Source organism: Melanotaenia boesemani, chromosome 8, assembly GCF_017639745.1.
Source record: "Melanotaenia boesemani isolate fMelBoe1 chromosome 8, fMelBoe1.pri, whole genome shotgun sequence".
NCBI classification, from domain to species: domain Eukaryota; kingdom Metazoa; phylum Chordata; class Actinopteri; order Atheriniformes; family Melanotaeniidae; genus Melanotaenia; species Melanotaenia boesemani.
Window position 1 is genome coordinate 31,990,335 of NC_055689.1, and position 16,517 is coordinate 32,006,851.

The 16,517-nt window shown below is 36.5% G+C and overlaps 1 protein-coding gene across 1 annotated transcript in view; it reads right to left on the reverse strand.

Moving 5' to 3' along the window:
* Window positions 1-16,517, reverse strand: part of myo10 (myosin X) — a 148,243-nt gene that overhangs the window by 39,321 nt on the left and 92,405 nt on the right. Inside the window, exons 5-14 of the mRNA XM_041991974.1 lie at window positions 7,252-7,386; window positions 7,032-7,156; window positions 6,533-6,546; window positions 4,633-4,717; window positions 4,359-4,462; window positions 3,614-3,743; window positions 3,324-3,442; window positions 1,814-1,960; window positions 1,502-1,602; window positions 22-88 (exon numbers count right to left, since the gene is read on the reverse strand). Of these exons, the coding sequence (XP_041847908.1) occupies window positions 22-88; window positions 1,502-1,602; window positions 1,814-1,960; window positions 3,324-3,442; window positions 3,614-3,743; window positions 4,359-4,462; window positions 4,633-4,717; window positions 6,533-6,546; window positions 7,032-7,156; window positions 7,252-7,386 (1,027 nt within the window). The remainder of the gene's footprint in view (window positions 1-21; window positions 89-1,501; window positions 1,603-1,813; window positions 1,961-3,323; window positions 3,443-3,613; window positions 3,744-4,358; window positions 4,463-4,632; window positions 4,718-6,532; window positions 6,547-7,031; window positions 7,157-7,251; window positions 7,387-16,517) is intronic.

Sequence of the window (16,517 nt, forward strand, 5' to 3'; positions counted from 1 at the left end):
TAATAAAAATAACTAACACACCTTCTCAATCAAATCCAGACATTCTCCATTGTCCATCCAGTTGATGTCGACCCAAACCAGGCCTTCTCTGCAGGAAGCAAAGGAGAGAAAAAGAACAATAATTCAGTCTTGTTTGTGAAATCCTATAATAAGCTTGGAGCTATGGATGGTTTATTGTTTTACCCCAAAAGTAGAAACATACAAAACCAGTTTCTTTGCCTTCAGATGAACACGTGAATACATTTGCTTAAACATGGTGAGTTTATGTCATTTCCTTTCAAATCAACTTTTTTATTTTTATTCAATTAGAAATGATGTTTTTGAGCGTGTGAACCTGGTGGGATAAAAGGCTCTGATTTTCCTCTTTTTTGGACCAATACTACAACACACTTTAACAATAACAGAACAAACAGGAAGAAAGTTGTGGGAAAGTATAATGAGTTATGTGCTGTGAGTCCAGTTATCTGCTCATCCAGGAAGTAGTATATTATCCATCTGACCAGATAATGTCATATAGAATAAAATTAAGTCACTATTAATGCCATTACACCAACAATGGTTATTACAGCACCAAAAATAGTAACACCAATAATAATAATAATAATTTTAATAATCACCATCATCACTCAGATGATGAAAGTCAGACTGTTAACGGCTGTTCAGACAGCAGAATATTTAAGACTGAAGCCTAAATTTCAAATAAGTACATTTAGTCTTTATTTTTTTAAATCAACACAAAATCTTTGGTTAATCAATGAAATATTTTCAATAGAAGTGTTTAAAAAAAAAACAAACAAAAAAAAAAGCAACCAAAACATGTTTTGCTATCTTTTGTTACAGCTTGTCTTAACATATAGCGAGCTAGGCTGGATTTACTTAAAGCTTTATTTTGTCCTGTTTTTTTGGACTAAAAATATTAATTTATTTAAACTCAAATATTAGAATTAGTTTTCATCTCACATGAATTATGTTAAAATCCTGCTGACAGCACACTCATCTAGCATGCTAAGCTAGCAACATTAGCAGCCTGTAAAGTAGTTAGCATTATCTGAAGTCAGAAACTTTAAATATTCAAATAGCTAAATTTTAGATATTTGTGATGTCTAAAACACAGCTAGTATGCAGCTGTAAAAATATTAAGTATGTCCTCTAGGAGAGGAAGCTAATAAAAACAATATACATTAACAAACACTGTTTTTAAATTGGGCCACAAGCATTTCATTTAATATCTCAACATAAAGAAATAATTTGAGGTCCATAAAAAAGCTTTTCTGATTACTTTTTAAAACCTAGAAGAAACAAATTTTCCACACTTTTTTTTTTATCAATTTGGTTGGATTATCTGTTAAACTGCTGAGACTAGAAAGGATGAAATAGGTGGGATTTAATATAACACATCTGCAACACAGCAGCCTGACTTCAGCTCTCAGATGAATCATTATGACACAATTATGCAGTGAAAAATAAAATCATGTATTAACAATAACCAGCTTTTACATACTTGTTGTATTCAAGTTGCTCCAAAGAGAAAATGTGCTTGTTAAAATATTCCTGAAGCTTCTCATTTGCATAGTTGATGTTAAACTGCTCAAAGCGGTTGACCTGTGGGTAGGAAAATGAGGTAAATAATAAAAACAGGGAGTTAATTTAACGGACACACAAGAAATTTCCTGAGGTTATTTACCAGCTGCATGATTAATAAATAAAACATGCATAAAGTGTGTCAGAAGGAAAGCTTTTGAGCTTAACAGTATGTGGTGCCAGACTGAAATTAAATTTGGGAAAACCTGATTTTTCTCTAGTTTAAACACACCTCAAAGTTCTCAAATCCAAAAATGTCCAGGATGCTGATGGATTTGAAGTCTTCCCTTCCCCTGATGCGATTGTTAAGCTTGTGGATGATCCAGTTGAAACACTGAGAGTAAAGTGCCATGGCCATGGAGTCTCGAGAGTCCACCGCCTAGAGGAAGAAACAAAATACTATGGGTATTTTTTAAGGTATGTTATGTCCTCATTGAAATAAAAACTTTCATAAAGATCCTTAGACATAAACACTTAGCCATTTTTGCTTGTTAGACATCTTTAATGGTACTTTTCTTGTAGCTACAATTATTAACCCGTAAGTAAAAAAAAAAAGTATAAAATTTAATGGTTGAATCAGAGAATGTTTAAAACAAAAACTGCCTCCAGCCTGAACCACGTAAAACACTGAGGAAACAGTCCAGGGCCTGAACTTGTGCTCCACACCCTCCTGCAGGTTTTCAGGGCCTCTGGATTCTACAAAGCAACAACAACTGAAGAATGGCAGGAAGCTTGAAGAAAGTTTGCACTCTCGGTTTGTTATGTTCTGCCTCCACTGTACACAACCTGAACTTTCTTTATCTAAAATTAGATGAATTGTTCTCTGTGACGTTTGTGAAAGGCAGTTAGGGAAGTGTGAAAGATGGACGCTTTGAACAGAGAGATCCTATGGTAATGTTGGGTCAGGGGGACTGGGGTATAAACCCATGACAAGGTCTATGAAATAATGCTGCTAAATTTTTATACACTGGTTTTAATTCAGCTCTTGTGAAACCCAGGAGTTACAGTGGTGAAACAGACCACAAACCAGCCAGAAAACACGAATACAGCCATGTAAAAAATTCAAGGGTTTTACATAGTGGGACATAAAAACATCTGCTTCCTTTCAGGTCTTCAAACGAGGGAAATTAACCTACACATGACGTATCAGACCAGCAGTTTTTCTGCATGGTCCCCTTCATCAAAAACATTAGTGTCAAGCCCTCCCACTCCACCACCACTTCTACGTGAAATCCAACACTTACCAAGAAATGCACCACAAAATGGTTTTGTTTGTCAGAGGAATAGTTTTTAGTTTTATTGGCTGTTTGATCAATAATAATTAACACTTTATAAATGGCAGAGTATTAATTCCTCTGCTGTGGTGTGAGGCATTTTGTGGGCAACCCTACACGCTACTTTATATGAGGTCAGTCGAGTGTTTGACGTGACAGATACTGCTTTAATAAAATAACTAATTTATTTCTGAGCTAATCGACAGGCTTTTCTCTGTGTTCAGATGAGACGTCTCAAAGTAGCATTGGAACTTCTTTGGCTTCAAGCAGTGAGATGCTAATATTTTGAGATGGTCTAGGACAAGATGTGGCTTTTTTATGGGAACCACTACTAGACCGTATTATTATTCAACTGGAAACAAGCTAAAAAGCAGAAGCTGTGAATGAAAATCATTTTGAACTAATGTAGATTAAATAATTCTGTATATGATGAAGGATAAAATGAATGGGTTCATTAACTGAACTGACCTGTTCAACAGTTAGCGGAGTGGAGATCTCCTCACCCCTGAGGATCATGGACCGGTGGGTCAGGACCTCAGCCAGTTGATCCGCGTTCAGTCCAAGGAGTTCGGACGTCCAGCTGAGAGCTGCAGACATGAAAAAGAAAAGAACAGTAAACAACAAAAGCAAAACACAGGAGTTGAGTTATTGGCTCTTATAGCAGATTTTTTGAGTAAAGTTTCTGACTCTGCCAGGAAAAGCGATGGGAAGCTGGACAGCAGCACTGACAATGTGACAATGAGGGTAAAGTCTCTAACCTGATTTAGATGAGACTTGCGCTCCTCCGGCCGTCATAAACTCGATGTTCCCCGTGTGAAGAATCCCGGCAAGGAGGCGCAGGATCTCGTTGATGTTCTCCTCTGTGAACTGCATCGTCCGCATGGCGTTCTGGAAACCACAAACACACCAGCAGGAAACTGAAGCAGAGCCTCTGATGGTGATTTTCTTCAAACTGACTGATTTTTTGTTTCTTTTGGATCAAAAGCGAAAGCTGCTGTTAGTCTCAATCCACCCTGAGCAGATGATCTTTGGTGAGCTGTTCCAGTTGAAAGATTTGAGCCTGAGGGCTTGCTTGGAGTATTTTCAATTTTCAGGTTCAACTGGATCAAATTTTCAGAGGTTTTTGTTTCTCTTATGCAAGTTTATGAGTTAAAGTTTGAGTCATACAACACAGAAATATAATTTATGTAAAGTTATGTGGGAAAAGGGAAAATATATGCAATATATGTGCATAACATTTTAAACCTGTCCAAGTAAAACATTTATTACAGGCCATTTAAAGCCAGACTTTTACATAAAACTTTTATTACCATAAAAAAAGCTACTACATTATTAATTACAGCAAATAAGCAAAAAAAAAAAGGCTGAGAAATAAAAATTCACAAACCTAATATTCAGTTTCTGAATGTTAAAATAGAAAATACCCATAGTCTAATGTTTAAGTCGTGCATCTTCCGAATGAAATCATGTTCAGATTCTTTGTCAGGCCACAGTAAAATGTACCAGAACATCCTGAAAAGTGCCCTTGTCATTGATTGTCTTGTCAGTGGAGCAGTTTGACTGTCTCAGGTAGTGATAGCTCTCAAGATGGGTCAGCCCAAATGCCTCTGCAGACACAAAAATAAACACATTATCACATGTACAGTACAGCACATTTTATCCGTCCACTTAAAGCCTCTTTTTAGTTCTCTATGAACTTTAAACCAGACTGATAAATAACAGAATCACCATCATCATCAGCATGTAAAAAGGCCAGACAGTGGATATGTTTAATTACCTCTCTGCTGGTTGTTGGCTCCTGCTAATATGGCGTAAAATATGTGGTAGTTTCTCTCCCCTGGGTTCTGCCGCACCACTCGGTTCTGTGGAGGGAGAGGAAGATTGTTAATGAACGTATTCACATCAAAATCATCATCATTTTTACATTCTGTTGGCTTTTTAAAGTGACAGTTTGGGTCACGTCAGTCAAGACTAACATCACATTTCATGGAGAGAAATTAGGCTCATAGTAGTTTGAGTGTGTATTACATGATTTACAAATGCATACAATGGGGAGCAGTAGCCTAGTGGTTACAGAGGTGGGCTTGGGTCTGGAGAACCTGGGTTCAAGTGGCAACTAAGGTAAAAACCACTGTGGCTCCCTGAGCAAGGCCCTTAACCCCTGACTGTTCCCCGGGCACTGGAATCAGGCCTGGCAGCCCACCGCTCCTAGCAACTAGGATGTGTTAAATGCAGAGAAACAATTTTCCCACTGTGGGACTAATAAAGGATTTTATATATATATATATATATATATATATATATATATGTGTGTGTGTGTGTGTGTGTGTATGATTTGTGAGGTACTTTGTGTATTTGCAAATATGCATTTGAATCCACACCCATCAATAATTTGAGTATATAAAATAACTTTATACATGCACACATTTTGCACGTGTGTTCGCATGCATGGCCTAAAGTGCACAGATCAGCTTGCATGTGGGAAGTTTGGAGACTACAAAAAGCATGCTGCATTTAACTGCCAGTACAAAACTTGGTCTATGGTTAATAGTATGATTTGAGTTTTAATTCCCTTTATGAAACTAAACAATACATCCAAAGTGTGAAGTTTTGTCCATATTAACACACTTAGCACGTTAACATCATGTGATATCATTTAGCTTTGCACTCAACCTAGATCCTAACTAATGGGATACTCTCTCTGGTCTCAAATCAGTAAAATTCTTATTCTTATCTCCTTCTTATTATTGTGCACCTTAATCTTCTTACCGTTATGTTTACTGCTATTTAATTGTGTTGACCTGCCAACGGACTAAGGCTGGAAATTAACTTTGCTATAATCCTGTACATTTACATTATAAATGGATATTAATATGCACTGTCCCTTTTAAAAAAGTAAATAAACTCAAATAAATGTCTGTGTCTATCTATCTATCTATCTATCCATCCATCTATCTATCTATCTATCTATCTATCTATCTATCTATCTATCTATCTATCTATCTATCTATCTATCTATCTATCAATAAAAAAAGAACTATTCTGTCTCAGAAAGCATCCTTCCAACTACCCATAGAGGGAAACAACAGTTAAAATCCGGATGTCCTCGCTTTCTATCAGCAATAACATGCATCATGTATTTGTGAACCTGAGGAGTTGAGGCCATGTAAGGGGTCTTAAAACTTGCAAGTGGATCCCTGCCCAAATGTAATCTGATCCATGCACATTAGACCTTTCATACACCTGCGTTTAACAATTTATATGCACATGAAGCTTTCTGAGAACAAAAATCATCACACAGGCTGAGGGTAAAAGTCTTTATGTAAAATGTTTTGTTTTGTCATGTAATGTGTGCATGTGTAATTGTTTTTTTTTACATGTGTTCAAACTGCTTCCAACACACATTTGCAAGTACCAGAAGTTGCAATTTGTTTTACATATTTGTAAATCACATAAAAAGAAAAAACCTGAAACTATTATGAGACTAATTTCACTCCAAACCATTTTTAATGCAAGACTCCAAAACTTCTACATAAACTTCTCAAGATGTGAAGAAGAGACAAACAACATGTTTAATAATTTAATTTTCCTAGAATAAAAATTTGATTTGATCCCTACTAGCCAGCACTTAAACCATAAAGATGACTTTATGTTTTGTTAGGAGAAAAAATACTCACCTTTTCTAGAAGGTCTGTGGTAAAAAAAAGCATCAGTCAAGGCATAAAACGATCAGAGGAGCCAGGAAAAGCATGAAAACTGCTAAATGTTCTCCACACAGAAAAAAAACTATTAGCCTGCTAAACAAACTAATAAGCCAACCTGCTGACCTACAGGGTGATTGATGCTGTTGATGCCTTTAATTCAAATTAAATGATGGTCACCAGCTTCAAAAATACATTAACAAATCTACCGGATCAAACAGAATTTTTAAATAAATGATAAATAATGACTTATCTGCACTGTGATACACATCTAATGAAGGATTTGTGCTCCTCTTTCTAAATGCAGTACATTTATAAGTACAGACTATTTATCAAATGCACAGGAGGCTGTAGTTGTTTCTGACTCATTATGTTCTGCATAACTTCCTTCTTGGCCGTTCAGTGAGCCGGGTTAGGAAATGAGCATAGAAAGGAATTGTAGGCCATTTTACACCATGTGGGTTTAAAAGGATACAGTCGACAATTCTGCCCCCCTGGATGTTGCCCTTCTGGCTGAAATGCAGCTGGACAAACTTCCCAAAGCGGCTGGAGTTGTTGTTGTAGACGGTCTTGGCGTTTCCAAAGGCCTCCATGATTGGACTGCGGGTGAATGTGAAGCGTGGACATCAAGCAGGCTACAACTATGGCTCCTCTGGCAGAGTGACTAGTTCATCTTTCATAAATGGACAAATTACCTGCTCTCCAGCAACGCCTCCTCCACATGCGATGTCTTGTCTCTGCATGATACCTCCAGTGAGTGCTGGCTCATGGCCGACAGGAACTTCAAGATCAGCTTGGTGCTTTCTGTTTTACCAGCTCCACTTTCTCCACTGAAGGAAAGAAAAACTTACAATTAACTAGAGTCCAGTCTCCATGAATTACTGGACTTCTCCCAGTAAAGACCAGCAAAACAGTAGTACAAAAAGTAACTGTGGAATCAAAGCATTTAAATTTGCATTTGTTTTCTTAATTATTTGCAACATTCCGATTGGTTGTTTTAAGTCAACACACACACACACATTTCTGGTTTGAAAACTTGTTTTCTAAAAGTCAAAGACTTCATCTGATCCCAGAAAGCATGGAAACATCAGAAATGGGGAAAACTGAAGAAACTAAGTTAAACTGAAGAAATGTTTGCAGAAAATTTAGATTTTTAAAGATATGCCTCAAGTGTTGTTTTCACCTACTGGTACTATTAGAAATATTCATTCATTTTTATTTTATTTATTATTTTTTTATCATTGTGTTTTTTAATTTATTATATATTTATATAAAAACTCAGGGTTTAAACTTGTAAATTACAGCCACTAGATGGCGCACTAGCTTCTTTTAACTGTCTGATAGCTTTTTATTCTTTTATTAATTCCAGTCTTTAAATGACACACAGAGAACAATAAATAATGAATGCAAATAAAAGGATGAATAATACAAAATACATGGAATACAACTAAATGAATAAATATGCTTTTTAAAGTTACTTTAAAACTCTACTACAAACATCTGCAAACAGCAATCAGTTTTCTACAGGCTCAGTTTCAGAGTGGGTGAAGACCAAAAGAAGAGCAGCGTTTACGTTCCAGCAACAAATAATTGAATTTTCTTAATATGCTTCAGATTGCCTGATAAAATCAAATGAGTCAACACGGGGGTCTGAATATATTTTGCCTACACCAAAGCAGGACGAAAAATAAAACAAACATGTAAACTAAATTCCTCTCATTCATCTAACAGATCCACTTCAGTATATCATTAATATGTAAAAATGGAGGTAAACCTACAGTCATTCGGTAAAGTCCTGTCTAGTTACACCACTTCCTTTTACAGACAGTGACGGTGTCATTTGAGGCTTTGGCTGCAGAAACAACAAACTTCACATGAGACTGAGTTGACATTTAAAACATCTACTTTCCATCCACTGCTGTGATGACTATGATTGTGTAGGTCAAACCATCATCCACAATGACTGGTGTACTGTGTAAGCAAGCTTTGTTTACACACTCAGAGCAGACTGGAGTCACTTTTCCATTCACAATATTCAGCTTCATCTTAAATGGGAGACAGCAGACATCTGTTTTTAAATGTCAGTTTCACAACCAAATTATCTCCTACTGTGATTTGTCCATTTTCTGCTAGAGTTAAACCAACGTGTGTATAAAATATGCATCCAAATACCAGAAGAAATACGGAAATAAACTCTAGAACATGTCCACAAAAATGCTGTTTAATACAATTTAAGACAGTAAACACAAATTCTTACTTTAAGGTAAAAATTCACAGATTATAACCAGATGAATCACCCAAATGAAAAAACTGGCCGTCTTCAGAGGCTCCTTTTTTATGACCTTGTCACATTCCCCAAAGCTGTATCTATTTGATCTGTTTTCATCCCATAAATAATCAACAGTTAACTTTAGCTAGACACTTTATTAATATTACTTAAAGTATCTGAAACCTCAGGGGAAACTCAAAGCAGCTTTTATTTTTTTAATCACGGCACAAACTGGGAGTTATGGCACAGAAAGAGCAGATATGGTCATGTGACTTCACTCATAGAAAGTACAAGATTTATTTTACTGACCAAACTCTGACATTACAAAACAATCTGGTGGTTTATCTGCATAGACGATCGCGAGCTGCTTCCTTTATCTACGCATGATTCAGCTTTACCAGCTGATGGAAGAAGGATGGGACTGGTCAGAGAATAATTTTTCCAGGCTGCCAATTTAAGAGGTTTAACTGAGTCAGACTTATTCTTTTTGTTTATCTAACAATTATTTCTTTTTTTGTCCTATATCTACAAGCATACTGCATTTCTTAACTTTAACATTATAAAAAAAACATGCACATCATATGTGAAAAGTTTCATTTTTTTATATGGCTTGACATGAATAAACCAAAACAACAAAAATAAAACATCTATACTCATCTCATACAGGAACTACAGAGAAGCCACGAATAAAGACTTTTAGAATGTCTTTGATAATTATGAGTAAGTTGGAATCTTTCACCAGAAAATAAATTACACAGCATATTTTTTCACTGCAGAGGCAGATGATGAAGCTTACTGTGGTCGAACACCAGATGCTTGCAGATAGACCTTTACTTCCCTCTCAACAACATTCAGTTCCAACCTGGCAACCCACAGTGTAAGTTTAAGTTGGATCATGTTAATTATCAACCTGGAGACCCTTTGTTTTGACACTGAGCAACTCACAACTATCCCAATGCTCTGAAAAAGCAAAAAACGATTAAGAAAATTTACACACAATGCAGTTTGCATCACTTTTATTTATTTATTTATTTTTTAACCATATTTTAGTGTAAACTTGATCTGCAAAACAGCAGTATCAGTCTCTAAATAATGTAATGCAGCTTTGCTTATCCTGGTTGAGTGAATGGGAGGAGGAAACATCACAGCAAGCTCACTGTGGCGCCGCAAATTAAAGCAATTTTCAGCAAAGTGTTGCTTTCACATCTGTAAACATTTTATGAGGGTAGGTGTGATTTATTTCTCACACTTCATTTGAATAATGGCTGGGCAGCTCCTGATAACAGTGTGATGTTTGGGGAATTCATAGGTGGCTCCTAAGGGAGAGAAATTAAACTGCTGAGAATTCTGTGGAATCATATCTGTCCTGTGGAGTGTGCTTTCATTTTTTTTTAATCTTAAACTCATTGTACTTCTTTGTTGCAATGATAATAAAAAATGATTGTGGTTGTTTTGTCTGCTTTATAAAAAAAGTGCTGCATTAATGTAACACAAAGCGTTTTAAAGAAGCTCTCACAGGTTCAAATATATGTGGTTTTAAACATTTAACAATGTAATGAAGAGCTCGCGCTCACCTGACAACCTCCCAAGCCACAACGCAGCTAGCATCACTGGAGTTGACTACCACTTCTAAGTTCTCAGAAGGTCAATAACTATTTATACACAAGTTTTACTCCATGTAAAAGGATTGATGGCTCACTTACGACTGTCAGGGGAAGTTTTTCTAATAGATACTACCTGAATCTTGACACGAACGTTCAACTAGCTAGCACATGGCTAGTTAGCGTATGGATACAGCCACCATTACCTAATGTATTTCTAAAAATAACTAAATAAAATAAAATAAATACTAGTCGCACTTAATATACACAGTGTTAAAACCCTTTTGCATGAATAAAAAATACAGCACCTCACAAAAAACAATGAATAAGTTGGATATGAACGAATAAAGATAAGGACACAAGCTCAACGATTTAGTGTCATCACGGTACAAAACGCTGCGTTCAATGTCATTAGGACCCAACTACTAATTGTGATACACGTTTTTTGTTTGTTTTTGTGGGGTGGTGCCTTTTTCAAGGTTTCTTTTTATTTATTTGTTTGTTTGTTTACGGGTGGTGCTAGTATAATTACCATAGACATACCCTTCAGTTTTATTGACTCAGTATAAATAATCCTTTCAAACAGGTTAATTTGCATCATCTGAGGAGTAAAAAATGAGAAGCTCCTCCACTCAGTAAAAAACAAGTGAACCAGATATGAATTAAAGGTTTAAGCACTATGAAAAATCAAAGTACAGATGGTGGGAACATCATAGCCTCCTGGAAACGGATGTTTTATATTGAATGAACATGTCAAACAAACTAACAGCAGATAAAAGAAATTCTGCTGGAGAGGACGCAGCGTGTAGCATATGGATGGACTACTTTTCGACATATCCACCTCCTGGGGTCTTCTGGCAGTTCAGAGGCCTGAGGTACATACCATGCAGTCACAAAGCCGTGAAATAAATCCTCTTTTCCCCTCATCCCTTCCACCACTGGAAACTTATCTGATAGAGTAAAGACAATCTTTGTAACTGAACTCTAAGTGATTGATTTGATGGCCAATGTGCAGCATTAGAAATAGATTGTGAATTGTTTTTTTTTTTTTTTTTTTGTCTGTGAATGTGCAGTTTTTCTTTATAAATGGGAAACTTGATCTCACAAAGTCTTTCCACCAGTGAATATTCTGAATCATGTGGATACAAGCTGAGAAAAGCAGCTCAAAGACCTGACATGAGCTTTGAAACAGGATCTGATTTATGTCCACAGGCCATGAAAAACTTTTTAAGCTCTGTGAATTATCAGTATTTTCTGTGACACACACAAACACACACACATATATATATATATATATATATATATATATATATATATATATATATATATATATATATAAATTCATATATTATTTGTTTGCTTAAGCCAAGAGACTCCTCTATATTTTGTTATGCTTGCAAAATTTCCCTGAGGGCTCTCTAAAGGGATTAGTAAAGTATTTCTATTCTATTCTATCTATTCCATAATGACAATAAAGATCATGCATTTTGACTCTTGAATATGCACATATACAGTGACACAAATCTAAGAAAAAATTTTTTAAATTGCTGCTTTTTTCTACGCATTTATCAACACAAATGTGTTTTAACTTGGTATGAATTCTACACTTTCATTTATCTTAAGGTGTGGCGCAAATATTTCCCAGGGTACCCGGTTCCACCCCCTAAATGTCTGTTGTACTCAGTAATTAACATAAATCCATTTATTAAAGGAGCAATAAAAAAATGTGTGCATTAATTCTGAATTCTGTCACTCTCAGCGATACCTGGTAAAAACTAAAGCCGTCCTGTCCTCATAAAATGCAGTCGCCTATGCAAAATATCCCCCTGCGTATGTTGATTGGACTGGAGAAGTAATGCTGGGATTGGCTTCAGAAAAAGTTGGTATACAGTGCATGGGTTGGAGGAAAAATATTAACCTAGCCACATTTCTTATCTTGTATTAAGAGTTTGGCTTTTGCCTAAGCCATTGATTTTATTTTTATTTTTCTCATATTCTGATTGCCTGTTGGTCTTTTTAAGGTCCAGAGTGTTGCTTTCAGGTCCGTAGTGGTCAGACATGGTGGCTTGAGTCTATGCAAGTTGTTTTATGTGAGCATTCTTGGTTGTGCTTGGGTGGGTGGGGATGTTTATGAGGATACCATCTGGATGCAGGGATGGGGGTTTGTGAAAAAAAAAAAAAGTCTGATAATTGATGATGGACAAATTATAAATAAAGTTGGGAAAAAATAAGATTTACAGTTACAGAAGCAAATGTAACTTTTTATTCATGTAATTTTGGGTTCTTGGCATCTTTTAAATTGAGATATATTGAGTTATAGTTGAGTTTGTGACTGACACGTTTGTTATGTTAACTGGTAAATTTACTGTAGTTGTGAGACATAATAAAGGTTCATCTTTCTGTGATGGAGTGCTGACCTGTCAGAGGTCTACCACCCTCATCTAAAAATATTGAAGATATAACAGGTGCAGAAAAAGTGGATTATACAGCTCCAATCACCTTGTACACTGCATGTACATATACTATATTAGAGGTACGTTTTATGCTGCAGGTTAGCATAAACACATTCCTGATTCTCTCATTACTTTTCTTTTGGACAGGACATGTTGTGGGTGAGGGGTTGAGCTGAGTTTTTAAAAATAAAGCTGAACTTGACTTTAATGCATTAGCTGTGCAGCAGGAAAGGTCGTATCCGTAAAGTCAGCGGTACATTCCTGGAAGACGGAGAACAGGAAGAGAGATAAAATAAACAGAGTTGTAGTTGGAGACGTGACCATGAAGTACATGTTAACAGATGATACAGTCAATTTAAATATTCACAGATTAGAAGTTTTATTTTTAAAACACAAAATGCTTAGGCCTACCCAACCTCACCACTCAGGAATAAATAGCAATAAATCGCCAGTGGAAAAAGGGCTTGATGTCCAGTTTTTTTTCTGACACAATCAGAGACAGTCCCCAAGCCTTCTCAGAAAATAAAAGCCAGGCATGGTTTGACCACTCAAACAGTCAAATCTCTGTTGAGAACTGGCAGAAAACTGAAGCTAATTATCATTGTGTCTGTATTGTGTCTGTTACAATACTTTGTTGCCTCTCAAATACACAAATACCTACTTTGGACTGAAGCATAATGCAGAGAGGAACAAACCACCATTGCAATCGCTCATGGTTCTAATGTGAAAATAACGGCCCCATAGCAGAATAATATCAGCAATTTGTTGATTTGAGTTGCTGCTAATGGGATTCTGTGTGGTCTTGCCTGAGTCTAAAGTATGAGCTCTTTTGTGGTTTTGCATCTTAATTTTCTCTTGGGTTTAACACCATCATCCAGTTTAATAAATGTAAAAATGAAAAAATGAGGTTAATGTTCTGCATCAACACAGAAACGTGTACATAAGCTGTTATCACACTGGAGCAAAACAAAAGCACTGATTGGATTAAGCTGAATTTTTCTTCTCTTTTAGTTGCTCTAGACCAGAGGTCTGCAACCTTTCCAATCCAAAGAGCCATTTTTGCCCTCATCCCAGCTTAATAAAACTCCTTTAGAGCCTCAAATGTTATAAGACCTCTTTAAAAAAAGACAACTTATTAATTTTTTTATATGTCTGCGAAAGAAAATAAGTTTTATTTATATTTTTAAGTTTTAAAACAAACAAAACTTTTTACAAAAAGAGGACAGACACATTTTCTTCTATGGGATGAAGGTATTTCTGGGAAATGATGTAAAAAAATTAAATCCATAGTTTACAACCTAATGACAAAATAATAATAATAAAAAAAATTTAAATAAATACTACTAGTACTTTTAGTGTCATTATATTTAGTGTCATCATTACTGAAAAACTGCTAAAAACCTACATTTGTTGTTAAATCTTTTTTTTAAAAACATCAGTTGGTTCTTTATGGTAAATAAATAGAAAATGTATTTATAAAGCGCTTTTACCCAAAGCACTTTACAATATACATCACATTCATCCGTTCACACACACATCCACACACTCATGGCGGAAGCTGCCGTGCAAGGCGCTTAACCACGACCCATCAGGAGCCATTTGGGGTTCGGTGTCTTGCTCAGGGACACCTCGACATTAGCTCGACAGGCCGAGGATCGACCCGGCAACCCTCAGGCTACAAGACGACCACTCTGCCCACTGAGCCACGCCGCCCCCTTTATCATTTTTAGTCAATGTTATTGTAAAATGGTCCAAAGTGCCACTTACAGCTCCGGAGCCGCAGGTTGAACACCCCTGAATAGATAACATACTGCGTATGTTCATTCATAAAACCTCAATATAAAATGATGCATTTATTAACCACATACTCACTTTTTGTGGGTTCCCACCATGAAATCATGGCTGGATTTGCTTTTAAACTGTACATAATGTGCTTTATTATTTACTGTACGTTAAAATAAAAACAAAAATGGGGAAAAAATAAATCAGCTTTGTCTTTTAGAAAACCCAATCAAACAAGAGAGACAAAGATGTGGAGACAGAAGTGAAATATAAAAGCTGAAGGGCTGGATTTTCTCAGAGGTTGTTGGATAACAGATAATCATGTTGCTCAGTCTCCTGGAAGCTGTTAAAACTGTTCCCAGAAATGTTTTGCCACCTGATTGTTGGAGGAGTGTGTTACAGCAGCATTGTGTCTGTCAGGTTTTTATGAAGTATTTCAGTCCTCCAAATTCATACTTAAACTTACCTCTTGTAGTAATAATTTTTTTTTTTTGCTTCACTGAATGACTCACTTTTCATTTAGGCCGCTGCACATTGGGTTGGCTTTTGTATTAAATTAGCTTTATAAATACATGTGCCTTACCTTTGTCTTTAAAAAAGTGTAAATATGTAAATAGTTTCTGTTGTGTGTTATTTATTTTTTCTCCTAAAACCAAGACTTGAGTGAATGATGTGCAGGTGAGAAAAGGCTTGGTCTCTGTTGATCTGTGTGTTATTTCTACAAAGTTTTGTTATTAATAAATTCTGCTTTCTTCTTCTGGTCGGCCTTTACGCTGCTATATCTATTCATACATTCATTTTACATCATTTTAGCCTCATAATCTGACAGCTGAGGCTGGAAACATCATGACTGATGCTGACTGGGATTAAAAGGGTTCAGCTTCATGAATTTTTACACTTAAATGACTAAAAAGAAAGAACAGGCCAATAGAGTTTTAAGAGTTAATATCCAGGTATGAGCAAACAACTATTTAAGAGCCAGAAATATACCGAATCAAATCCCGGTTTCCTGCTTTGCATGTGTGTATTACAGATGTGAGGAAACAGTAAACTCAAACATGGGTCTGACTGGTGGTGGCGTCCAACAAAGGGTCAAACTTCTTACAGAGACGGGATCTTAAAGTGATTCATGTGTGTAATTCGTTTTAAACAGCCCAGACTTGGTGATGCCAAATCTGAAAAGGCCCGTTAAATGTAAGTCATTTAAAAGACCTCTGGCAGGAAGCCAGTTCGTCCCAACTAGGACACACACACAAAAACAGCTAAACAGCACCCAGCCTTTGTACTAATCCCTGGCTCTCCGCATGCTGTTGCCACCCAAGGTAAAAACCCCCCACCGGCAGGAAGGAGGGAGCCTTCAGACGAGCGGCTGAGCGTGTTGGACAAACTGCCTGCACAGCTCTGGACCTCACCCAGAGCCCTTTGTACCGAGCTGCAGACTCCGTCAGAGTGAAAGAGTTTCTGAGAATGGAGGAGAAACTGAGACGAGAGCTGAAAGAATAAAAATCCTTCCACACGTCATTTAATCTGAGACTAGATTTTCTCAAGGAATAAGAACTTATAAGAAGAAGAAAGCAGGGACATGAACTCAGCAAGCTGGAACACCAGCCTGTTAGAAAACAATGAAGATTACTGAGATTAAATTACTTGTTAGGATGGATTTGAATGCACCACTACAGCTTACCTGGCAGCAGCGGTGCATTCAAGGGAGAAAGTACAACAACAAAACACTAAAAAACTGTTTTCCATTTGAGCCAAGACACCAGTGGTAGAAGTGGTTGAACCTGTATTGTCTTCCTGGCCCACAAAACATTCGATTTGAGTTCAGATTCACCAACAAAACTCTACATAAAAAC